Source organism: Chelonia mydas, chromosome 4 (genome assembly GCF_015237465.2).
Source record: "Chelonia mydas isolate rCheMyd1 chromosome 4, rCheMyd1.pri.v2, whole genome shotgun sequence".
Taxonomy (NCBI): Eukaryota; Metazoa; Chordata; order Testudines; family Cheloniidae; genus Chelonia; species Chelonia mydas.
In genome coordinates, this window is record NC_057852.1 from 44,914,481 (window position 1) to 44,932,233 (window position 17,753).

Sequence of the window (17,753 nt, forward strand, 5' to 3'; positions counted from 1 at the left end):
GCAGCAGACACAATTTTCTACACTCCGGGTCCTAGGGGTGCTAGAGAGGTACATACAGCCCACCTTATATTTCAGACTCTATACTAGTTAGTCAATTTCTGTTGTTGTTTTTTGAGTGTTTCCTATGCAACAAAGGGGAGGGGATATTACCTTAAATAGGCAAATGTGGTTGTAAAACCACAAAAAAATTGGTAGGGGAGCTTTTGCAGGTCTTATATCCATCCACTATTCTTAATTCATATTTTTTAAATGGACTAGATTTCAAAGTGACATTGTCTTTTTAAGAAATGGTAGTCATATTTACTAAATAAGTCCATGTTCATACCAGATTTAGTAACCTCTTCTCCCCCAATGATTATTATTTTCATTTACTGGATTAAGGTTCTCTGTCCATTTGGTTGCTCTTATGCTTTCCGTATATCCTTGGAGGATCACTCTGATAAATGTAGCTTTTCTCAACTATACCATGGGTGATCTATAAAGATAAGGCATTTTTGAAAAATGGGAAACACCTGTAGGACTGCTTGGAGTCTCTGAAAAGCTCACTTATTTATAGTGTATGCTTACATTTTTACAAATTGAATAGAATAAATATTTACTGCAAGAATGGAAGTTTTAAATACATGAACTGTTAGGCATCAAATGATAAAACACTTTGAGTACATGAAGCGTAAATATTGCTTTTAAAAGGCAGTTGAAAATTTTCCGCTTCAGGAAATTTAAACATCACATGGGAAGTATGAAAGTCTTCCTTTCACTTCAAAATATTAAGGTGTTTACTTTCCCACTAAAAATGTGTGCAGCTGGTTTGAACTTTCTCACTTGGCAGAGGATTAAACGATTACTGTTGTGCAGACAATGGTCTAAAAATTTTGAATTCTCTAGTAAACAAATTTGTTTTATTAAGCAATGCCCGTAATCTGGAACAAGTTTCTATATTTCCTCTAGTGCCTGTAATTCAGGGGTTCTCAAACTTTTGTACTGGTGACCCCTTTCACACAGCAAGCCTCTGAGTGCGACCCCCCCGCCCCTATAAATTAAAAACATGTATTTATATATTTAATACCATTATAAATGCTGGAGGTGAAGTGAGGTTTGGGGGGTGGAGGCTGACAGCTTGCGTCCCCCACCCCCCATGCAATAACCTCGCAACCCCCTCAGAGGTCATAACCCCCAGTTTGAGAACCCCTGCTAAATGATAGTCTTAAACATCCAGTACTAAAGTATTGCATAGCATGGCACTTCGCTAATTCTATTCTGCCAACTATGTTCACACAAAAAGACATTTCTTGATAACATAACCTCTTAACATACAATGTTGGTGATGTCTGTCTGTACTATCGTAGTGTGGACACTGCATCCAGATTCAGGAACCCAAGATTTCTCTTGGCTGGTATAGATTCCCCTTGGTCGCTTTGGGCAAGCCATTTAACTCTGCCTCAATGTCCCCATCTTTAAAAAGAGGGGTAATATCTACAATACCTGTGGTGCTGATGAGGACATCTTATGTAATTTTAAAACATTAAAAATGTGAAATAAAATAAATGTAATTACTTCTACCCCTAGAAACTGATGGGTGGGTTTTAGGGAGCTGCTGAATACCCACAGGTTCCATTGACTTCAGGGGCAGCTGCAAGTGCTCAACACCTCTGGAAAATTAAGCTGTGATTGGCTAAAGTCCAATTCTGCATACCAGAGCCCAATAGTGCACAGCTGGTATAATCACTAAATCCCATAAAAGAAAAGTCCATATGTGCATCACATTAAATGGGTAGGTGAGATGAACCTTTGGAGTTAGAAGGGGACAAAACTAAGGGACCATATGTTGCAGCCTGAATGTGGGGGAGAGATTTTTTGTTCATTGGGAAGAAGTGGTGCTCGTGTCAAAGACTGAGCAGGCCAAAGACTTTCCTGTGGTGTAAATCAAAAGAAATACAGACTGGAGAGAGAATGGTAGAGACCATTATTTGAAAGGAAGGGTTTTCTATGGGATGTTATCCTAAGGAAACCCATGACATTTTGCTATTATAATAAAAAGGGATTTTATCAGTGCTGTTGTTTGTAACACACTTCCTTTTTGGGGGGTATTAATTAGAGGGGATTGTGCTTCAAAATCTATCAAGTGTTACTAAGAAAGTTTGAGGTCCCTGTTCTATGGAATAAAGACAATCTTTTATATAATCTTCAGTCCCTTTCTGTTTCCTTTTCAATTACTTTAAATAAACATCTAGCCAAAAATGTTAAGCGTGCCACTGTCAAAGGGGAAGGGTTTCAATCAGATTCCAAGATCTTTAAACCACTGAACTGAAGGGTAGAAATATACCCCACCACTGTGGGAACATTTACAATCCTCTCCAAATTTATTCTACTTCCTACCAAAATTATTTCAGCTTTCTTTAGACTCATATGAACCCAGCATTATGGGAGAACTGCTATCTCTGTTAGCTAATGAGAGAACAAAGAGAGAGCAGAATCTAGGTTATGTGGAAATGAGAAGTAAAGTTGAATATCATTAGTATCTTGAGGTGTTGCCTAGCTCAAAACATCTCACAATCTCCCTAGACAGTTTGCATGTGCACTTAATAGGAGGGTTGTGAAGCCTGAACCCTATTAGAATCATAGAATCTCAGGGTTGGAAGGGACCTCAGGAGGTCATCTTGTCCAACCCCCTGCTCAAAGCAGGACCAATCCCCAACTAAATCATCCCAGCCAGGGCTTTGTCAAGCCTGATCTTAAAAACCTCTAAGGAAGGTGATTCCACCACCTCCCTAGGTAACCCATTCCAGTGCTTCACCACTTTCCTAGTGAAAAAGTTTTTCCTAATATCCAACCTAAACCTCCCCCATTGCAACTTGAGACCATTACTCCTTGTTCTGTCATATGGTACCACTTAGAACAGTCTAGATCCATCCTCTTTGGAACCCCTTTTCAGGTAGTTGAAAGCAGCTATCAAATCCCCCCTCATTCTTCTCTTCTGCAGACTAAACAATCCCAGTTCCCTCAGCCTCTCCTCATAAGTCATGTGCTCCAGCCCCCTAATCATTTTTGTTGCCCTCTGCTGGACTCTTTCCAATTTTTCTACATCCTTCTTGTAGTGTAGGGCCCAAAACTGTTCATAGTACTCCAGATGAGGCCACACCAATGCCGAATAGAGAGGAATGATCATGTCCCTCGATCTGCTGGCAACGCTCCTACTTATACAGCCCAAAATGCTTTTTGGCAACAAGGGCACACTATTGACTCATATTCTCGTCCACTGTAACCCCTATGTCCTTTTCCACAGAAATTCTACCTAGCCTCTTGGTCCCTAGTCTGTAGCTGTCAAGGTTCCTCCCCCACTCTGAACTCTAGGGTACAGATGTGGGGACCTGCATGAAAACCTCCTAAGCTTACTTTCACCAGCTTAGGTTAAAACTTCCCCAAGGTACAAATTAATTTTATCCTTTGTCCCTGGATCTCCACTGCCACCACCAAACTCTAGGGTACAGATGTGGGGACCTGCATGAAAACCTCCTAAGCTTACTTTCACCAGCTTAGGTTAAAACTTCCCCAAGGTACAAATTAATTTTATCCTTTGTCCCTGGATCTCCACTGCCACCACCAAACTCTAACTGGGTTTACTGGGAAACATAGTTTGGACACGTCTTTCCCCCCAAAATCCTTCCAACCCTTGCACCCCACTTCCTGGGGAAGGTTTGGTAAAAATCCTCACCAGTTTGCATAGGTGACCACAGACCCAAACCCTGGGATCTGAGAACAATGAAAAAGCATTCAGTTTTCTTACAAGAAGACTTTTAATAGAAGTAAAGAAATCACCTCTGTAAAATCAGGATGGTAGATACCTTACAGGGTAATTAGATTCAAAACATAGAGAATCCCTCTAGGCAAAACCTTAAGTTACAAAAAGGACACACAGACAGGAATAGTCATTCTATTCAGCACAGTTCTTTTCTCAGCCATTTAAAGAAATCCTAATCTAACACATACCTAGCTAGATTACTTACTAAAGTTCTAAGACTCCATTCCTGGTCTATCCCCGGCAAAAACAGCATATAGACAGGTTTCAGAGTAACAGCCGTGTTAGTCTGTATTCGTAAAAAGAAAAGGAGTACTTGTGGCACCTTAGAGACTAACCAGTTTATTTGAGCATGAGCTTTCGTGAGCTACAGCTCATTTCATCGGATGCTATGCATCCGATGAAGTGCGCTGTAGCTCACGAAAGCTCATGCTCAAATAAACTGGTTAGTCTCTAAGGCAGCATATAGACAGACACAGACCCTTTGTTTCTCTCCCTCCTCCCAGCTTTTGAAAGTATCTTGTCTCCTCATTGGTCATTTTGGTCAGGTGTCAGCGAGGTTACCTTTAGCTTCTTAACCCTTTACAGGTGAGAGGATTTTTCCTCTGGCCAGGAGGGATTTTAAAGGGGTTTACCCTTCCCTTTATATTTATGACAGTAGCAGTGCATGGGATTCTTCCGTCCTAAGCGCAGGACTCTGCACTTGTCCTTGTTGAACCTCATCAGATATCTTTTGGCCCAATCCTCTAATTTGTCTAGGTACCTCTGTATCTTATCTCTACCCTCCAGCGTATCTATTCCTCCCAGTTTAGTGTCATCTGAAAACTTGCTGAGGGTGCAATCCACGCCATCTTCCATATCATTAATGAAGATATTGAACAAAACCGGCCCCAGGACCGAAAACTGAGGAAGCTCCTGAGATGAATATTTGCTCAGATCCTCCAAGGTTCTCCCAAAAAATAAAGAATGCAGCTACTCTAGAGAATCACAGAGTTTGTTTACTGATAAAGAGCCTCAAAAGTAGAAGTTGTCACTGTTATTGATGTTGATTTACTCTATTCTTCTCAATAAATAAAAGGGAAGATTAAAGACAGAACAAAAATTGAGAATGCTAATGAGAAGATTTGACCTATTAAGCATGAGCTTATCTGCCTCAAATGTGCTCAGAAGAAAATGCTTAGTTTAAAACTGGAAGATTTGTAAACCAGTTCTTCTCTGTAAAGAAGATATAATTATCTCTTGCTAGGCATCTTAGTGTCTCAAAGACATTAACAATTCTGATCAATAATAGACATGCTCTCTCCATTGACTTTGGCTGGGCATTAGTTCATTTTGCAGGTGATATGTGTGAACTTTTTTGAGATAATCTTTATACATCATAGAGTTGCTATATAAGGCACAAGGAAATTTCTCTTGCTTTTCAACGTGATTATTAAGTGCAGAATTTAGGATTTTCAACTCACTCCCACAAGAAATAAGAATGGCCATGCAACTAATCACTTTGAAAATTAAATGAGAAACTAATTTTTTCATCTTAGTTTGCCTTCATTTTCTATAGACAGAAAGCATAGACAACCATGTAAATTATCAACTAATTGAGCCATTTTTCCTGTCTGTTGAAAGAAAGTGTTATCAGAACCATAGCCTGAAAAATTGAAACTGGAAATAAGGCACAGATTTTTTAAGGGAGGATAATTAGCCAGTGGAACAGCTTGTAGAGGATTCCCCATCACTTGACGGCTTTAAATAGAGAAGATAATTTTAAATCAAGCACATCTTTCCCAAAGAGATCTAGTTCAGCCACAAGTTACAGGCTTCAATGCTGGCATTACTTGATCCAGTTCAGTAGCCTCTATTATAGAAGTGGTCAGACAAGGGACTAAATCTGTAAAGAGAATTAGGTGTTGCAATGCCTAACTTTTAGAGGTCATGCCACCCAGTGCAATCTACAGCCCCAAGATACATGCTTACGCTCCCTATACAATGTATGTGGAGAGAAGGGCATCTAAGGATGGGATCCACAAAAGCCAGCAAGCTGAGTGGGGAGCTGCCTAAGGACTTGTATATACAAACACTTTGTTTGAGGCAAACCAGGGTGTAAATCCACTCCATGTTTCCCTGTCCCATACATTTATACACTTTCCACAATGGAATGACTTCAACAGGAGAGTTTGAGAAAGCCCTGTGTCTGAATACCTCATAGCCCAGCGGTTAGGGCACTCTCCTGAGAGGTAGGAACTATGAGGTTAAATCCCACACCATATGAATTCTGCTGTTGTAAGCTAACAGGTCTTTGATCTAGCCCATTTTGAAACAGAGGTAGATTAAACCACACTAAGGAATTTTTAGTGTGCAGCAGCATGGTCCACACAGACACCTACTGTGCAGGGCAGTAAATTTACATTCTAGCTTGCCATGAACTAAGTGTTTGTATAAACAAGCCCTAAACTAGCCATTAGGAAATGCCTGGAAGGGAGGTGTGGCCTACAGCTTGCTCCCCAAAGGAAGTTAGGCACTTATCTCTGCTTGGTATTCTCAGTTGTGAACTCTCTTCTGGAGTTAGGTGCCTAGGCAAGAAACAGAAGAGGAAGTGGGTGGCAGTACCACCCGCCCATCTAATTTCTAGCCCCGAATGAGTGGTCTAATTTAATTATTTGTATACATTTATACACATTCCACAATGGAATGACTTCAACAGGAGAGCTTATGAAAGACGTGCTTCTGAATAGCCCAGTGGTTAGGGCACTCACCTGAAAGGTAGGAGACATGAGTTCAAATCCCCTCTCCATATGAGGCGGAGGGGAGAATTGAACCCAGGTATTCCACATCCTGGTGAGTGTTCTAACCAGTGCCCTAAAATGATAAGTTGTTATGGGGAATAACCACCACTTCCTCTGGCCATTTTGTGTGGGTTTGAGCATGCTGTGAGCACACATTCTGGACCACACCCCGCAGGCAGGATAGGAGAGGGAATGTCTGGATTGAGAATCCTCCTGGGGCTTATGTATGAGGCAGGCAGCCAACACTGAGATGGCAGTGTACATGGTTACTGATAGAAATTTAAGCACCCACAGACTTAGGCAGCAACTCAGTAGTGATTCTGAGGATCTCAATGGCACCTAAATATTGGACTCAGATGCACAAGTTATTTTATAAATCTAGCTGTAGATCATTATACTTTTTTTGTCTGGTCTTAAAATATATGAATCTATTGTTTTCTGTTTTTGAATACTTAGGGGGCACACTGATACCAAGGTAACATGGTGGTAACATAAATACTAAGATATAGGATCATAGAAATGTAAGGCAGAAAGGGACCTCAAGAAGCAAAAAAGTGCAGCTCCTTGCACTGTGGCAGAACCAAGTAAACCTAGACCATCTATGATAGGTGTTTATTCAACCTGTTCTTAAAAACCTACAGTGATGGGGATTTCATGGCTTCCCTTGGAAACCTATTCCAGAGTTTAACCACCTTTATAGTTAGATATTATGAAAAATGTTCTAACTTAAATATACCTTGCTTCATATTGAGTCCTATTATTTCTTGTCCTACCTTCGGTGGACATAGAGAACAGTTGATCACCATCCTCTTTATTACAGCCCTTAACACTCTTGAAGACTGCTATCAGGTCTTCTTTGCTCAAGACTAAACATGCCCAGTTTTTTTAATCTTTCCTCGTAGATCAGATTTTCTAAATCTTTGCAATTTTCTAAAACACTCTAATTTGTCCACATATTTCCTAAACTGTGGCACCCAGAGTTGGACAAAGTACTCCCGCTGAGGCCTCATCAATGCCAGGTAGAGCAAGACAATTACCTGCTGTGTCTTACATACAACACGCCAGAATATTAGCCATTTTTGCAATTGCATCACACGGTTGACTCAGATTCAATTTGTGATCTACCATAACCCACGGATCCTTTTCGGCAGTACTACCACCTAGCCAGTTATTTCCATTTTGTAGTTGTGCATTTGATTTTTCCTTCTATGTGAAATACTTTGCACTTTTCTTTATTGAGTTTCATCTTGTTGAATTCAGACCAGTTCTCCAATTCAAGGTCATTTTGAATTCAAATCATGTCCTTCAAAGTCCTTGCAACCCCTCCAAGATTGGTGTCATCTGCAAATTTTAATAAGCATAATGTTTATTCCAATATCCAAGTAATTAATAAAAATATGGAATAGTACCAGACCCATGACTGGCCATTCTGGGACCCCACTAGTGGAAACACCCTCCCAGTTTGACAGTGAACTATTGATAACTACTCTTTCAGTATGGTCTTTCAGCCAGTTGTGCACCCACTTATAGTAACTTCATTTAGACTGCATTTCTCTAGTTTGCTTATGAGAATGTCATGTGTCAAAAGTCTTACTAAAATCAAGCTTATCATGTCTACTTCTTCCCCGCATCCACTAAGCCAGTGACCCTTTCAAAGAAGGAAATTTAATTTGATTTGCCATGATTTATTCTTGACATATCCATGCCAGCTATTCCTTATAACCCTATTATCCTCTAGGTTAGCAGTTCCCAAACATTTCCCATACATGACCCCAGTTTTAGATATACTGCTTCCTGTGACCCCAGACAACCTTTGAAAAATGGATCCTCTATGCAGCGTGACCTCACATGCACCATATGTGCAAGGTCATGCTGCATGGAGGATGCTATTTTGCTTTACAAAATGGCATCCTCCACACAGCATAACCTTGCACACATGCAGTGAATGTGAAGTCATGCTATCTGGAGGATGTCATTTTGTAAAATAGCATCCTTCGCACACATGGGATTTCTGCAACCCCATCTGCTAATGGAGAGACTGCCCTTGGGGTTGTGACCTACAGTTTGGGAACCACTGCTCTAGGTGCTTAAAAATTAATTGGTTGTTAATTTGTTCCAGTATCTTTCCAACTATCAAAGTTAGGCTGACTGGTCTATAATTCCCTGGGTCCTCTTTGTTCCCCTTTTTAAAGATAGGCCCTTCTCCAGTCCTCTGGGGTGTAACCCATCCTCCATGAGTTCTTGACGATAATTGTTAATAGTTCTGAGGTTGCTTCAACTAGTTCCCTAAGTATTCTAGGATGAATTTCATCAGACCTTGCTGATTTGAATACATTTAACTTGTGTAAATATCCTTTAACTTGTTCTCCTCCATTTCGGCTTGAATTCCTTGCCGCTTGTTGTTAATAATAACTGTGTTGAGTATCTGGTCACCATTAACCTTTTTAGAGAAGTTCGAAGCAAACTAAGTATTAAACGTCTCAGCCTTTGTGATGTCATCAGTTATTAGCTCTCCTTCCATGCTTAGTAAAGGACCTATGCTTTCCTTCGTCTTTTTCTTGCTCCTAATTTATTTGAAGAACCTCTTCTCATTGCATTTTATGTCCCATTCTAAGTTTAACTCATTTTGTTAGCCTTTCTGATTTTTTTCTACATGCTTATGCTATTTTTTGGTGCTCCTTCATAACAAATAGTTAATGTTTCCACTTTTTGTAGAATTCCTTTTTGATTTTCAGGTAATTAAAAGCACTCCTGATGGAGCCATATGGGCCTCTTACTAGTCTTCCAATCTTTCCTTCACTTCAGGGTAGTTTACAGTTTTGCCTTTAATATTGTCTCTTTGGAAACTGCCAGCTCTCCTGAAATTTTTTCCCTTAGATTTTCTTCCCATGGGACCTTACCTACCAGTTCTCTGGGTCTGTTAAAGTCTGCTTTTTCGAAGTCCATTATCCTTATTTTGCTGCTCTCTCTCTCCTTTCCTTTGAATGACAAATCATTTCATGATCACTTTCACCCAACTTGCCTTCCACCTTCATATTTGCCACCAGTTTCTCCCTATTAGACACAATCAAGTCTAAAATAGCTGTCCCCCTTGTTACTTCCTCCTCTTTCTGAAACAAAAAAATTGTACCCAATACATTCCAAGAACTTTCTGGAAATGTTGTGGTTTGCTGTGTTGCTTTTCCAATATGTATCTGGGTAGTTAAAGTCCCCCATTACTACCAAGTCTTGTGTTTTGGATATTTCTGTTATTTGTTTTAGAAATGCCCCGTCCACCTCTTCTTCCTGATTTAGTGGTCTATAGTAGATACCTACCATGACATTAACCCTATTTTTACCCCTTTTATCTTTATCCAGGGACTCTCATCTGGTCTGCCTCACATCTTCTTCTGGACCTCAGAACAAATGTATATATTCTTGATGTATAATGCAACACCTCCTCCCTGTTTACCCTGCCTGTCCCTCCTGAACAAGCTATATACTCTGTACCAATATTCCAGTCATGCAACTTATCTCATGAATTCACAATTTAGCTTATGTACTAATACTTCCATTTCTTCCTGTTTATTCCCCATACTCCTTGCAGTTGCATATAGACATTGAACAGATTCTTCCACTGATTTTCTTGTTGTTGCTTCTATGTCCCTATTGTAAATTTCCATGTCTTCCCCTCACCCCACCTAGCCCTCTGTTATTTGATGCTTACCTGTAGTCTTTTGTCACCTGCCCCCCTTTGAACCTAGTTTAAAGGCTTCCTCACTAGGTTGGCAAGTCAGTGCCCAAAGATGCTCTTCCCCTTCTTAGTCAGGCAGGCCCTATCTCTTCCCAACAGTTCTTCTTCCTGGAACAGCATCTCATGGTGGAGGAAGCCGAAGCCCTCCTCCTGACACTATCAGCACAGCCATGCATTCATCTCCAGGAGGTGGATGTCCCTGCCTGGGCCCTTATCCTCAATGGGAGAATAGATGAGAGGACAATTTACATAAGAACGGCCATACTGGGTCAGACCAAAGGTCCATCAAGCCCAGTGTCCTGTCCTCCGACAGTGGCCAATGGCAGGTGCTCCAAAGGGAATGAACAGACAAGTTATCATCAAGTGATCCATGCCCTGTCACCCAATCCCAGCTTCTGGCAAACAGAGGCTAGGGACATCATTCCTGCGCATCCTGGCTAATAGCCATTGATGGACCTATCTTCCAAGAATCTATCTAGCTCCGTTTTGAACCCTGTTGTAGTATTGGCCTTCACAACACCCTCTGGCAAGGAGTTCCAGAGGTTGACAGCGCACTGCGTGAAAAAATACTTTCTTGTGTTTGTTTTAAACCTGCTACCTATTAATTTCATTTGGGGGCCCCTTGTTCTTGTATTATGAGAAGGAATAAATAACACTTCCTTATTTACTTTCTCTATTCCACTCATAATTTGTGCCCTTGACGCTTGCTCCCAAACCTTTGTAGTCACTGCTGATTTGCTCAGGGCCATACCTGGCGATATCATTAGTGCCCATGTGGATGAGCATCATGGAATAGTGGTCAGAGGGACAAATGAGCCTCTGCAGACTATCTATAATGTCTTGGCTCCAGGCAGACAGCACACACTGGTCCAACTAATTTGGAAAAGTTGTCTAGTGTGAGGGTTTTTGTTATTTCCAGCTTCTTCCTTTTTAAAAAACAAAAACCTTTTTAGGAGCTGAACTTGTAATTCTAATTTATTTTCCATTTACAGAAAGAATCTTCTGAAAGGAGGATGTGGGGAGAGAGTGAAAAGATGTTGTGGCATATAGACTAAAGGATAAAAAAAAGAGTCTTTACTAGGAACTTGAGGGTATATTTGGCTGTTCCAGGAGTGGGGAGTGGAGTGGGAATAGGCAAGTCACAAGTAGGAAGAAATAAAGCATGTGGTTAGGTAGGAGGAGTTAGTAGATTAACACATGATGGGGAGTGTAGTAAGAAATAAGTGAGGTAGGCAAGACAGCATTACGCAGGGCCTTGAAAAAAAGAATGATGAGTTAAACCTTGAGGTGGAATGAGATTAAAAACAAATGTGGGGACTGAAATGAGGTGGGCATAATATGACTGAAGCAGCAGCAAGAAACATACCTTTAGTTGCAGCATATTGAATAGATTGGAGAGTGGAGAGGCAGCAAACTGGACAGGAGGAGATTGCAGATAATGAGGTGATTGGCTTCAGTTTTGGCAGTAGGTATACAGAAGTGAATTTTGAAGACCTTGTCGAAGCAGCCTCACAATTTGTCAAGAGCCTGGTCTAAGAAGAGGTAGGAGTCCAAGATTCTGAGGTTGCAGGGTTGCATGACTAAGAGGATAGCAGAGAGGAGTAGTGTGCATTTGTTAGTGGAGAGGGAGCTGAAGATGAGCAGAGATGGTTCAGGAAAAAGTTCAGTTTTGGACATGTTTGATTTGAAGAAATTATGGGACATCCATGATGAGACATCAAAAGACATGCAATGATATAAGCCTGGATAAAGAGAAAGAGCTTTGAGTTTGTCTATGAAAAGTGACATCAATATGCAATAGTAAACCCTAGCTTAGTAGTAAAGGCTTAGAGGATCAGGCTATTAATCTTTGGCTTTTCTTAGGCTTGTGTAAATGATGTATTTAAGAGGAGCCTACTTATATTTAAGGAAAATCATCTGAGAGTACTGAATGATATTTTAAATTTGAAGAGAACATACTGTTGAATTTTGTATGGTGTTTGCATACACCCTGTATTTATTTGTTCCTTTTTGTTTTGTTTTTGTTTCCAGGAGATGCCCTTGTTGCTGTAAATGATGTTGATGTGAACACTGAGAATATAGAAAGGGTTTTGTCTTGCATTCCAGGCCCTATGCAGGTATAGTACTTTTGCAAGAAATGTATACTGTGTTTTTGATATATTTACCACTGCCCATCAATATTAATTTTATTCTCCCTGCTGATGACAGGGTCTTAACTCATCATTGGAACACATTAACTTTTAACCATTAATATCACAGCAATAAATATTACCTGTATGCAAAGAAGCAAGTTATAGTTGCTGTGAAAATTGCAACTCTGAACTCTATGATCTGTGTAAATAGAGGATAATATATGAAATGTTGTGGTGTCTTGATCATACTGGTTAGTTGAGATGGGGAAGATTGAGTGTCTGGTCTATAGATGTTAGGTATGAGGCAAAATATCACTGTCTTGCTAATGATAATGGACAAGTAAACTATTGATCAGAAGTGGTGGATGAATAATGGGGAGTTTGTTTGTTTGTAATCCACGGATTTTTTAATTATAGGCTGTTTTGGCAAGATGCTCTTTATTGTGGTAATGGGAATCAAGTAAGTATCTAGATAGATAACTTAAAATAATTTTTGTCAATCTAAATGATGGCCACAAAGTTACATCTGGGGAAAAACAACTTGCCTGTTAACCATAAGAGCATTTAGATGGAATGCTGTTGAGATCTCTGTGAAATCAAATTGAGATCTTGGACTCCCAGAAGGCACAAATGACAAATCCAACAACTTTTTGTTTAAAATATATATTAAAGTTATTGCCCCTGATTAAGATGGAGGATGTCATCCTTTCCCCCCCATACTTGCTCTTCTAGCTGAACAAGGATCCTGGAGTTAAGATAACAAGTTTATAGATTCTGGTACTGGGAAAACAGCAAGTAGACTTTTCGACCTCTGACATACAGCCTCTATGCTGCCTACAACAGAGATCTATAGACATAACAGTTCAATTATATCTATCCCAATCTGGGTCTGTTTTCCTCTGGTAAGCAGAAAAAAGAGTTCATAACTAACAATCTGAAAGCATCTTCCTTTACTCAGTGAAGTTAAGGTTTGAGGAGAATAAAAATTACTGTATCTGTAAATAGTTAGACAAGATTGAGGCAGTGAGAGCTCTGGAAAACCTCTCAGACTTTGCTGATATTCCTTTCCTGTACCAATGTTATTTATTATATATATATCTGTTAAATTTCTGTAGTTTGCTTACATACTATAATGTTACATATGTGGTCTATTATGGTTTATTTCTATTCCCTTATGGCACTCGGTTTTGCTGCTGGAAAATCTCTATACAAACATTTGATTCCATGTGCTCTGTATCTCTATTTTTAAATCAGTGGTTAAGTGAGTGGCTTCATATGGACTTGGGGCCAGTTTCTGGAGCGTGACTGACCAGCACAATCAGGAATGGTAAAAAGGTGGCTTAAAGTTCACATATGCATTTCCATGATCCCAATGCCATCCCCTTTGAACTGAATTAGAGTTTTCCGAGGATTACTTTAATTTATGTTCTCTGCAGATTCCCCCGAAGGGAATGAAATTACAACTAAGGATCAGAATGATTTAGGAGCACCCCAGCCATGACCCTTTCCCCTACTATACCGGCAACAGGGAGAGAAGGTGGCGTAAGAGCCCTTACATCAGCTCTATGTCATCAGGGATTACCTTTGTACTGGGTAATCTTCCTTGGGCTTCTTATGCCAGTTTTAGGCCTGACTGTGTTGGTGGTGTGGTACAGAGCACAGAGAATCTGGCCTTATGTTTGAGGCTAAGGATATGTCTACACTGCAAAACAAACAAACAAAAAAACATGGCAGTGAGTCTCAGAGCCTAGTGCTACAGACTTGGGCTTGTGGGGCTCACACTGCAGCATTAAAAATAGCCGTGTAGATTTCTGGGTCAGGCTGGAGCTCAGGCTCTGAAGCCCACTAGGGTTGCCAGGCGTCCGTTTTTTGACTGGAGCGCCTGGTCGAAATGGGACCCTGACGGCTTCGCTCAGCAGTGCTGACTGAGATAATAAAAGTCTGGTTGGTGGCACAGCAGGGCTAAGGCAGACTCCTTACTTGCCCTGGCTCCACGCAGCTCCCAGAAGCAGCTGGCATATCTGGCTTCTAGACACAGGGGCAGCCACAGGGGCTCTGCACGCCCCCGGCCCAAGCACCAGCTCCGCAGCTCCCATTATTTGGGAACTGCAGCCAATGGGAGCTGTGGGAGTGGCACCTATGGGCGTGGGCAGCATGCAGATCCCCCTGGCCGCCCCTCCACCTGGGAGCCGGACATGGCGGCCGCTTCTGGGAGCCGCCTGAGGTGTAAGCGTCCCCCAAAGCCCACATCCCTCACCCCATCCTACACCCCAACACCCTGCCCCATGTCGGAGCCCTCTCCCGCAAACTAACTCCCTCCCGGAGCCTGCACCTCTTCCACACCCCAAACCCCTCATCCGGCCCCACCTCAGAGCCCACACCGCCAGCCGGAGCCCGCATCCCCTCCCACACCCTAACCCCTGCTGCAGGCTGGAGCCCCCTCCTGCACATCAACCCCCTCATCACCAGCCTCACCCCACAGCCCGCTCCCACAGCCGGAGCCCTCACCCCCTCCAGCACCCCAACCCCCTGCCCCAGCTCAGAGCACCCTCCCGCACCCTGAACCCCTCATTTCTGGCCCACCCAGAGCCCGCACTCCCAGCCAAAGCTATCAGCTCCTCCTGCACCCCAACCCCCTGCCCCATCCTGGCGAAAGTGAGTGAGGGTGGGGGAGAGCGAGTGACAGAGGGAGGGGGGAAGAAGTGCGAGGGTGGTGGGGCCTTGGAGAAGGGGCGGAGTAAGGTGGGGCCTCAGGGAAGGGAAGGGGATGGGGCAAGGGTGTTCAGTTTTGTGCGATTAGAAAGTTGGCCCACCCGCCTCCCTAGGCTTCAGAGCCCGAGCACCAGCCTGAGCTGGAACATCTACATGGCTGTTTTTAACACTGTAGCACAAGCCCAAGTCTGTAGACCCAGTCTCTGACACTCACGGCTGTGGGGTTTTTGTTTGTTTGTTTTTTGCAAGGTAGACATACCTTCAGAGGCTTTTATCCACAGCTAACAAAATTTTGCTGTGGTCTCGCAGTGGTGAAGTGCTGTTGTCACAGTGCAGTTTGCATTTCCCTTTTAATGTTGTGCACTGGATGCATTGATCTGTATTTATTTGTTTTTGTAAATCTTTCTAACAACAATATTGCAAGCCTTATTTTTTTCATTTTAAGGTTAATTTTTTAACATTAACATTAGTGTTTATGTTCAAATTGTAAACTATAACTCTTGTCTGACACACTATAGTTAGTTAGGGTTTACAGCAGTGAATAGCACCCCATTACATGTGCACACCGTAATTCTCTAATGTGTGATGAACCCTTGCATGCTGGTTTGACAAAGATAGCTTTCCCCAAAACAACAAGCAGTATGCATTACTTCTGAGACTGTTGAAATTGACCATGTTTCTAGGAGCCACTGAGCCAATACAAATGTATATACTATTAAAACAATTATTTTATCTTAGAAATTGTTAATTTTCATGCTACCATGTTCCAGATAATTAAATATTTCAAGTTACTTTGTTAAACCTACCTCAAAAGGGACATTGTACATATTTATAATGTGAGATGAGAAATGGAAATTAAAAGCTAAACTTTTTTCTCATCACAGAATATGTCCCAGTGTGTGTACACTATTCTTAATGCTGATCAAATAGTTCAAGATTTAATCCAACTCCTACAGATAAACATTTCCTATCAAATAAACTTTTCTAGTGTATTGGGAACCTGGCTGTTTTCTTCTAATGCTATACAAAAATAAGTAATAATAGTGAAGATATGTTTACCATTCAGAAGGTGAACAGCAACTAGAATTTTTGATTTCTAGGTCATTACACTCAGATGAACACACTGCCATTTACGGCAAAGTTGGTGCTAGTGTTTGTGGGTTGTATATCTGCAGTTGCAGTAAGTCTAAGTGCTAGTGTGTCAGTTTAGGAAGGTTTCCAAGATATCTGACACCATGGAGCTTGACTAAACTAGTGAAGTTGTGGTCAAGTATTGGCAGAACTCCACTGTAGAAGAATCCTGTTGCATTCTGCCTTTGACCAAATAGGTAGTTGCTGTAGCTACTATTGTTTACTGAATGTGAAAAGCAGAAAATGTTGCTTAATTAACTGTATCCTTGTTCAATTAGAGCATATATATTGTTGCTCAAACATCCCATATATACTTTTTTATAGTAGTTAATGTTAATGCAGCCTTAACATTCCCATTTGTCGGTTAATCTGTCAAGCAGACAGTGATTGCTTGAAATGTATAACTGTTTCTCATGTTGGCTTTCCAAAACCTTTTATTAAAGTGCAATTATTCCCTAGTAACCGAACCAGCTTAAATCAAGCCAGAAGAGTGATTACCTAAATAGACCGTTGGAGAATTTTAATATATAGTTCTGGTTTTTTGCAATTGAAAACATTCTGTTCATGCCGCAGCAGAAACAGAAGTTTCGTTGCTTGCAAGCTTTAGTAAGAAAGATTGCTTGTTCCCAAACTGAGTAGTTAGAGTATTATCATTCACTAAGCATTGCAAAAGACATTGGATATAAGAAGTTTGCAGCTGCATAAGACAAACTGTAATGTTCTAAGTCAGTTATTTCCATAATAAGTTGCCACTGCTCTTTTGTGAGTATACATAACTTAGCAAAAAGTTATGTATATTTTTTATATGTATATCTGCCTTTTCAGAAAAAAATTCTATAACTTCTCTTAGCCCCAGTGAATGTGAATATAGTTTATCTTGCCCGCAAGCAATACTTCTAGGATTGTGCTTATCTTACACAAATATCAATTTTTGGATAGATAACGCCCAGTTTAGCATATTTGTAAAATATGCCCACCCAGCACCACAAACAGTTGCTACATCAGACTGTATTTTTTCAAGGCAAGAACCACATCTACCTGTCTGCTTCCACAGCACCTAGCACAATCATGCCCTGATTCTTAAGCATTTGGGTACTACCACAATGCAAATAATAAAATAGGTAGAGAGATGCAGAAGTAAATAAAAAACTAAACAAAAATATCCTCATTTTAACAAACCAGATTATCATTGAATATCTGAAGGTTTTATAGCAGTCTTTGAACATGATCTAGAGACTACAGAGTACCCCAGCCTCAGAAGGATTTGAGAGAATCCTGAATATTTACATTGTTAGTTCCATACAGGACCTACATTTTAACTTGCTGTAACCAAATCAACTGCTACTTAATTTGGCACAGATCACTGCTAGTGTTGACCCACTTCTGCTTAGCTTTGCTCATAAGAATATTGATGAGTCTGGACCCAAGGTTTCTTTTCTTTTACCACTGTTTAGAAAAGAAAACCAGAC

At 41.0% G+C, this 17,753-nt stretch overlaps 1 protein-coding gene across 4 annotated transcripts in view; it reads left to right on the forward strand.

Annotated features, from left to right (window-relative positions):
* INTU (inturned planar cell polarity protein) overlaps positions 1 to 17,753 on the forward strand; it is a 109,780-nt gene that overhangs the window by 25,284 nt on the left and 66,743 nt on the right. For all 4 annotated transcript variants that reach the window (XM_037897172.2, XM_027821611.3, XM_037897174.2 and 1 more), the window contains exon 3: positions 12,341 to 12,426. In XM_037897172.2, the coding sequence (XP_037753100.1) occupies positions 12,341 to 12,426 (86 nt within the window). The remainder of the gene's footprint in view (positions 1 to 12,340; positions 12,427 to 17,753) is intronic.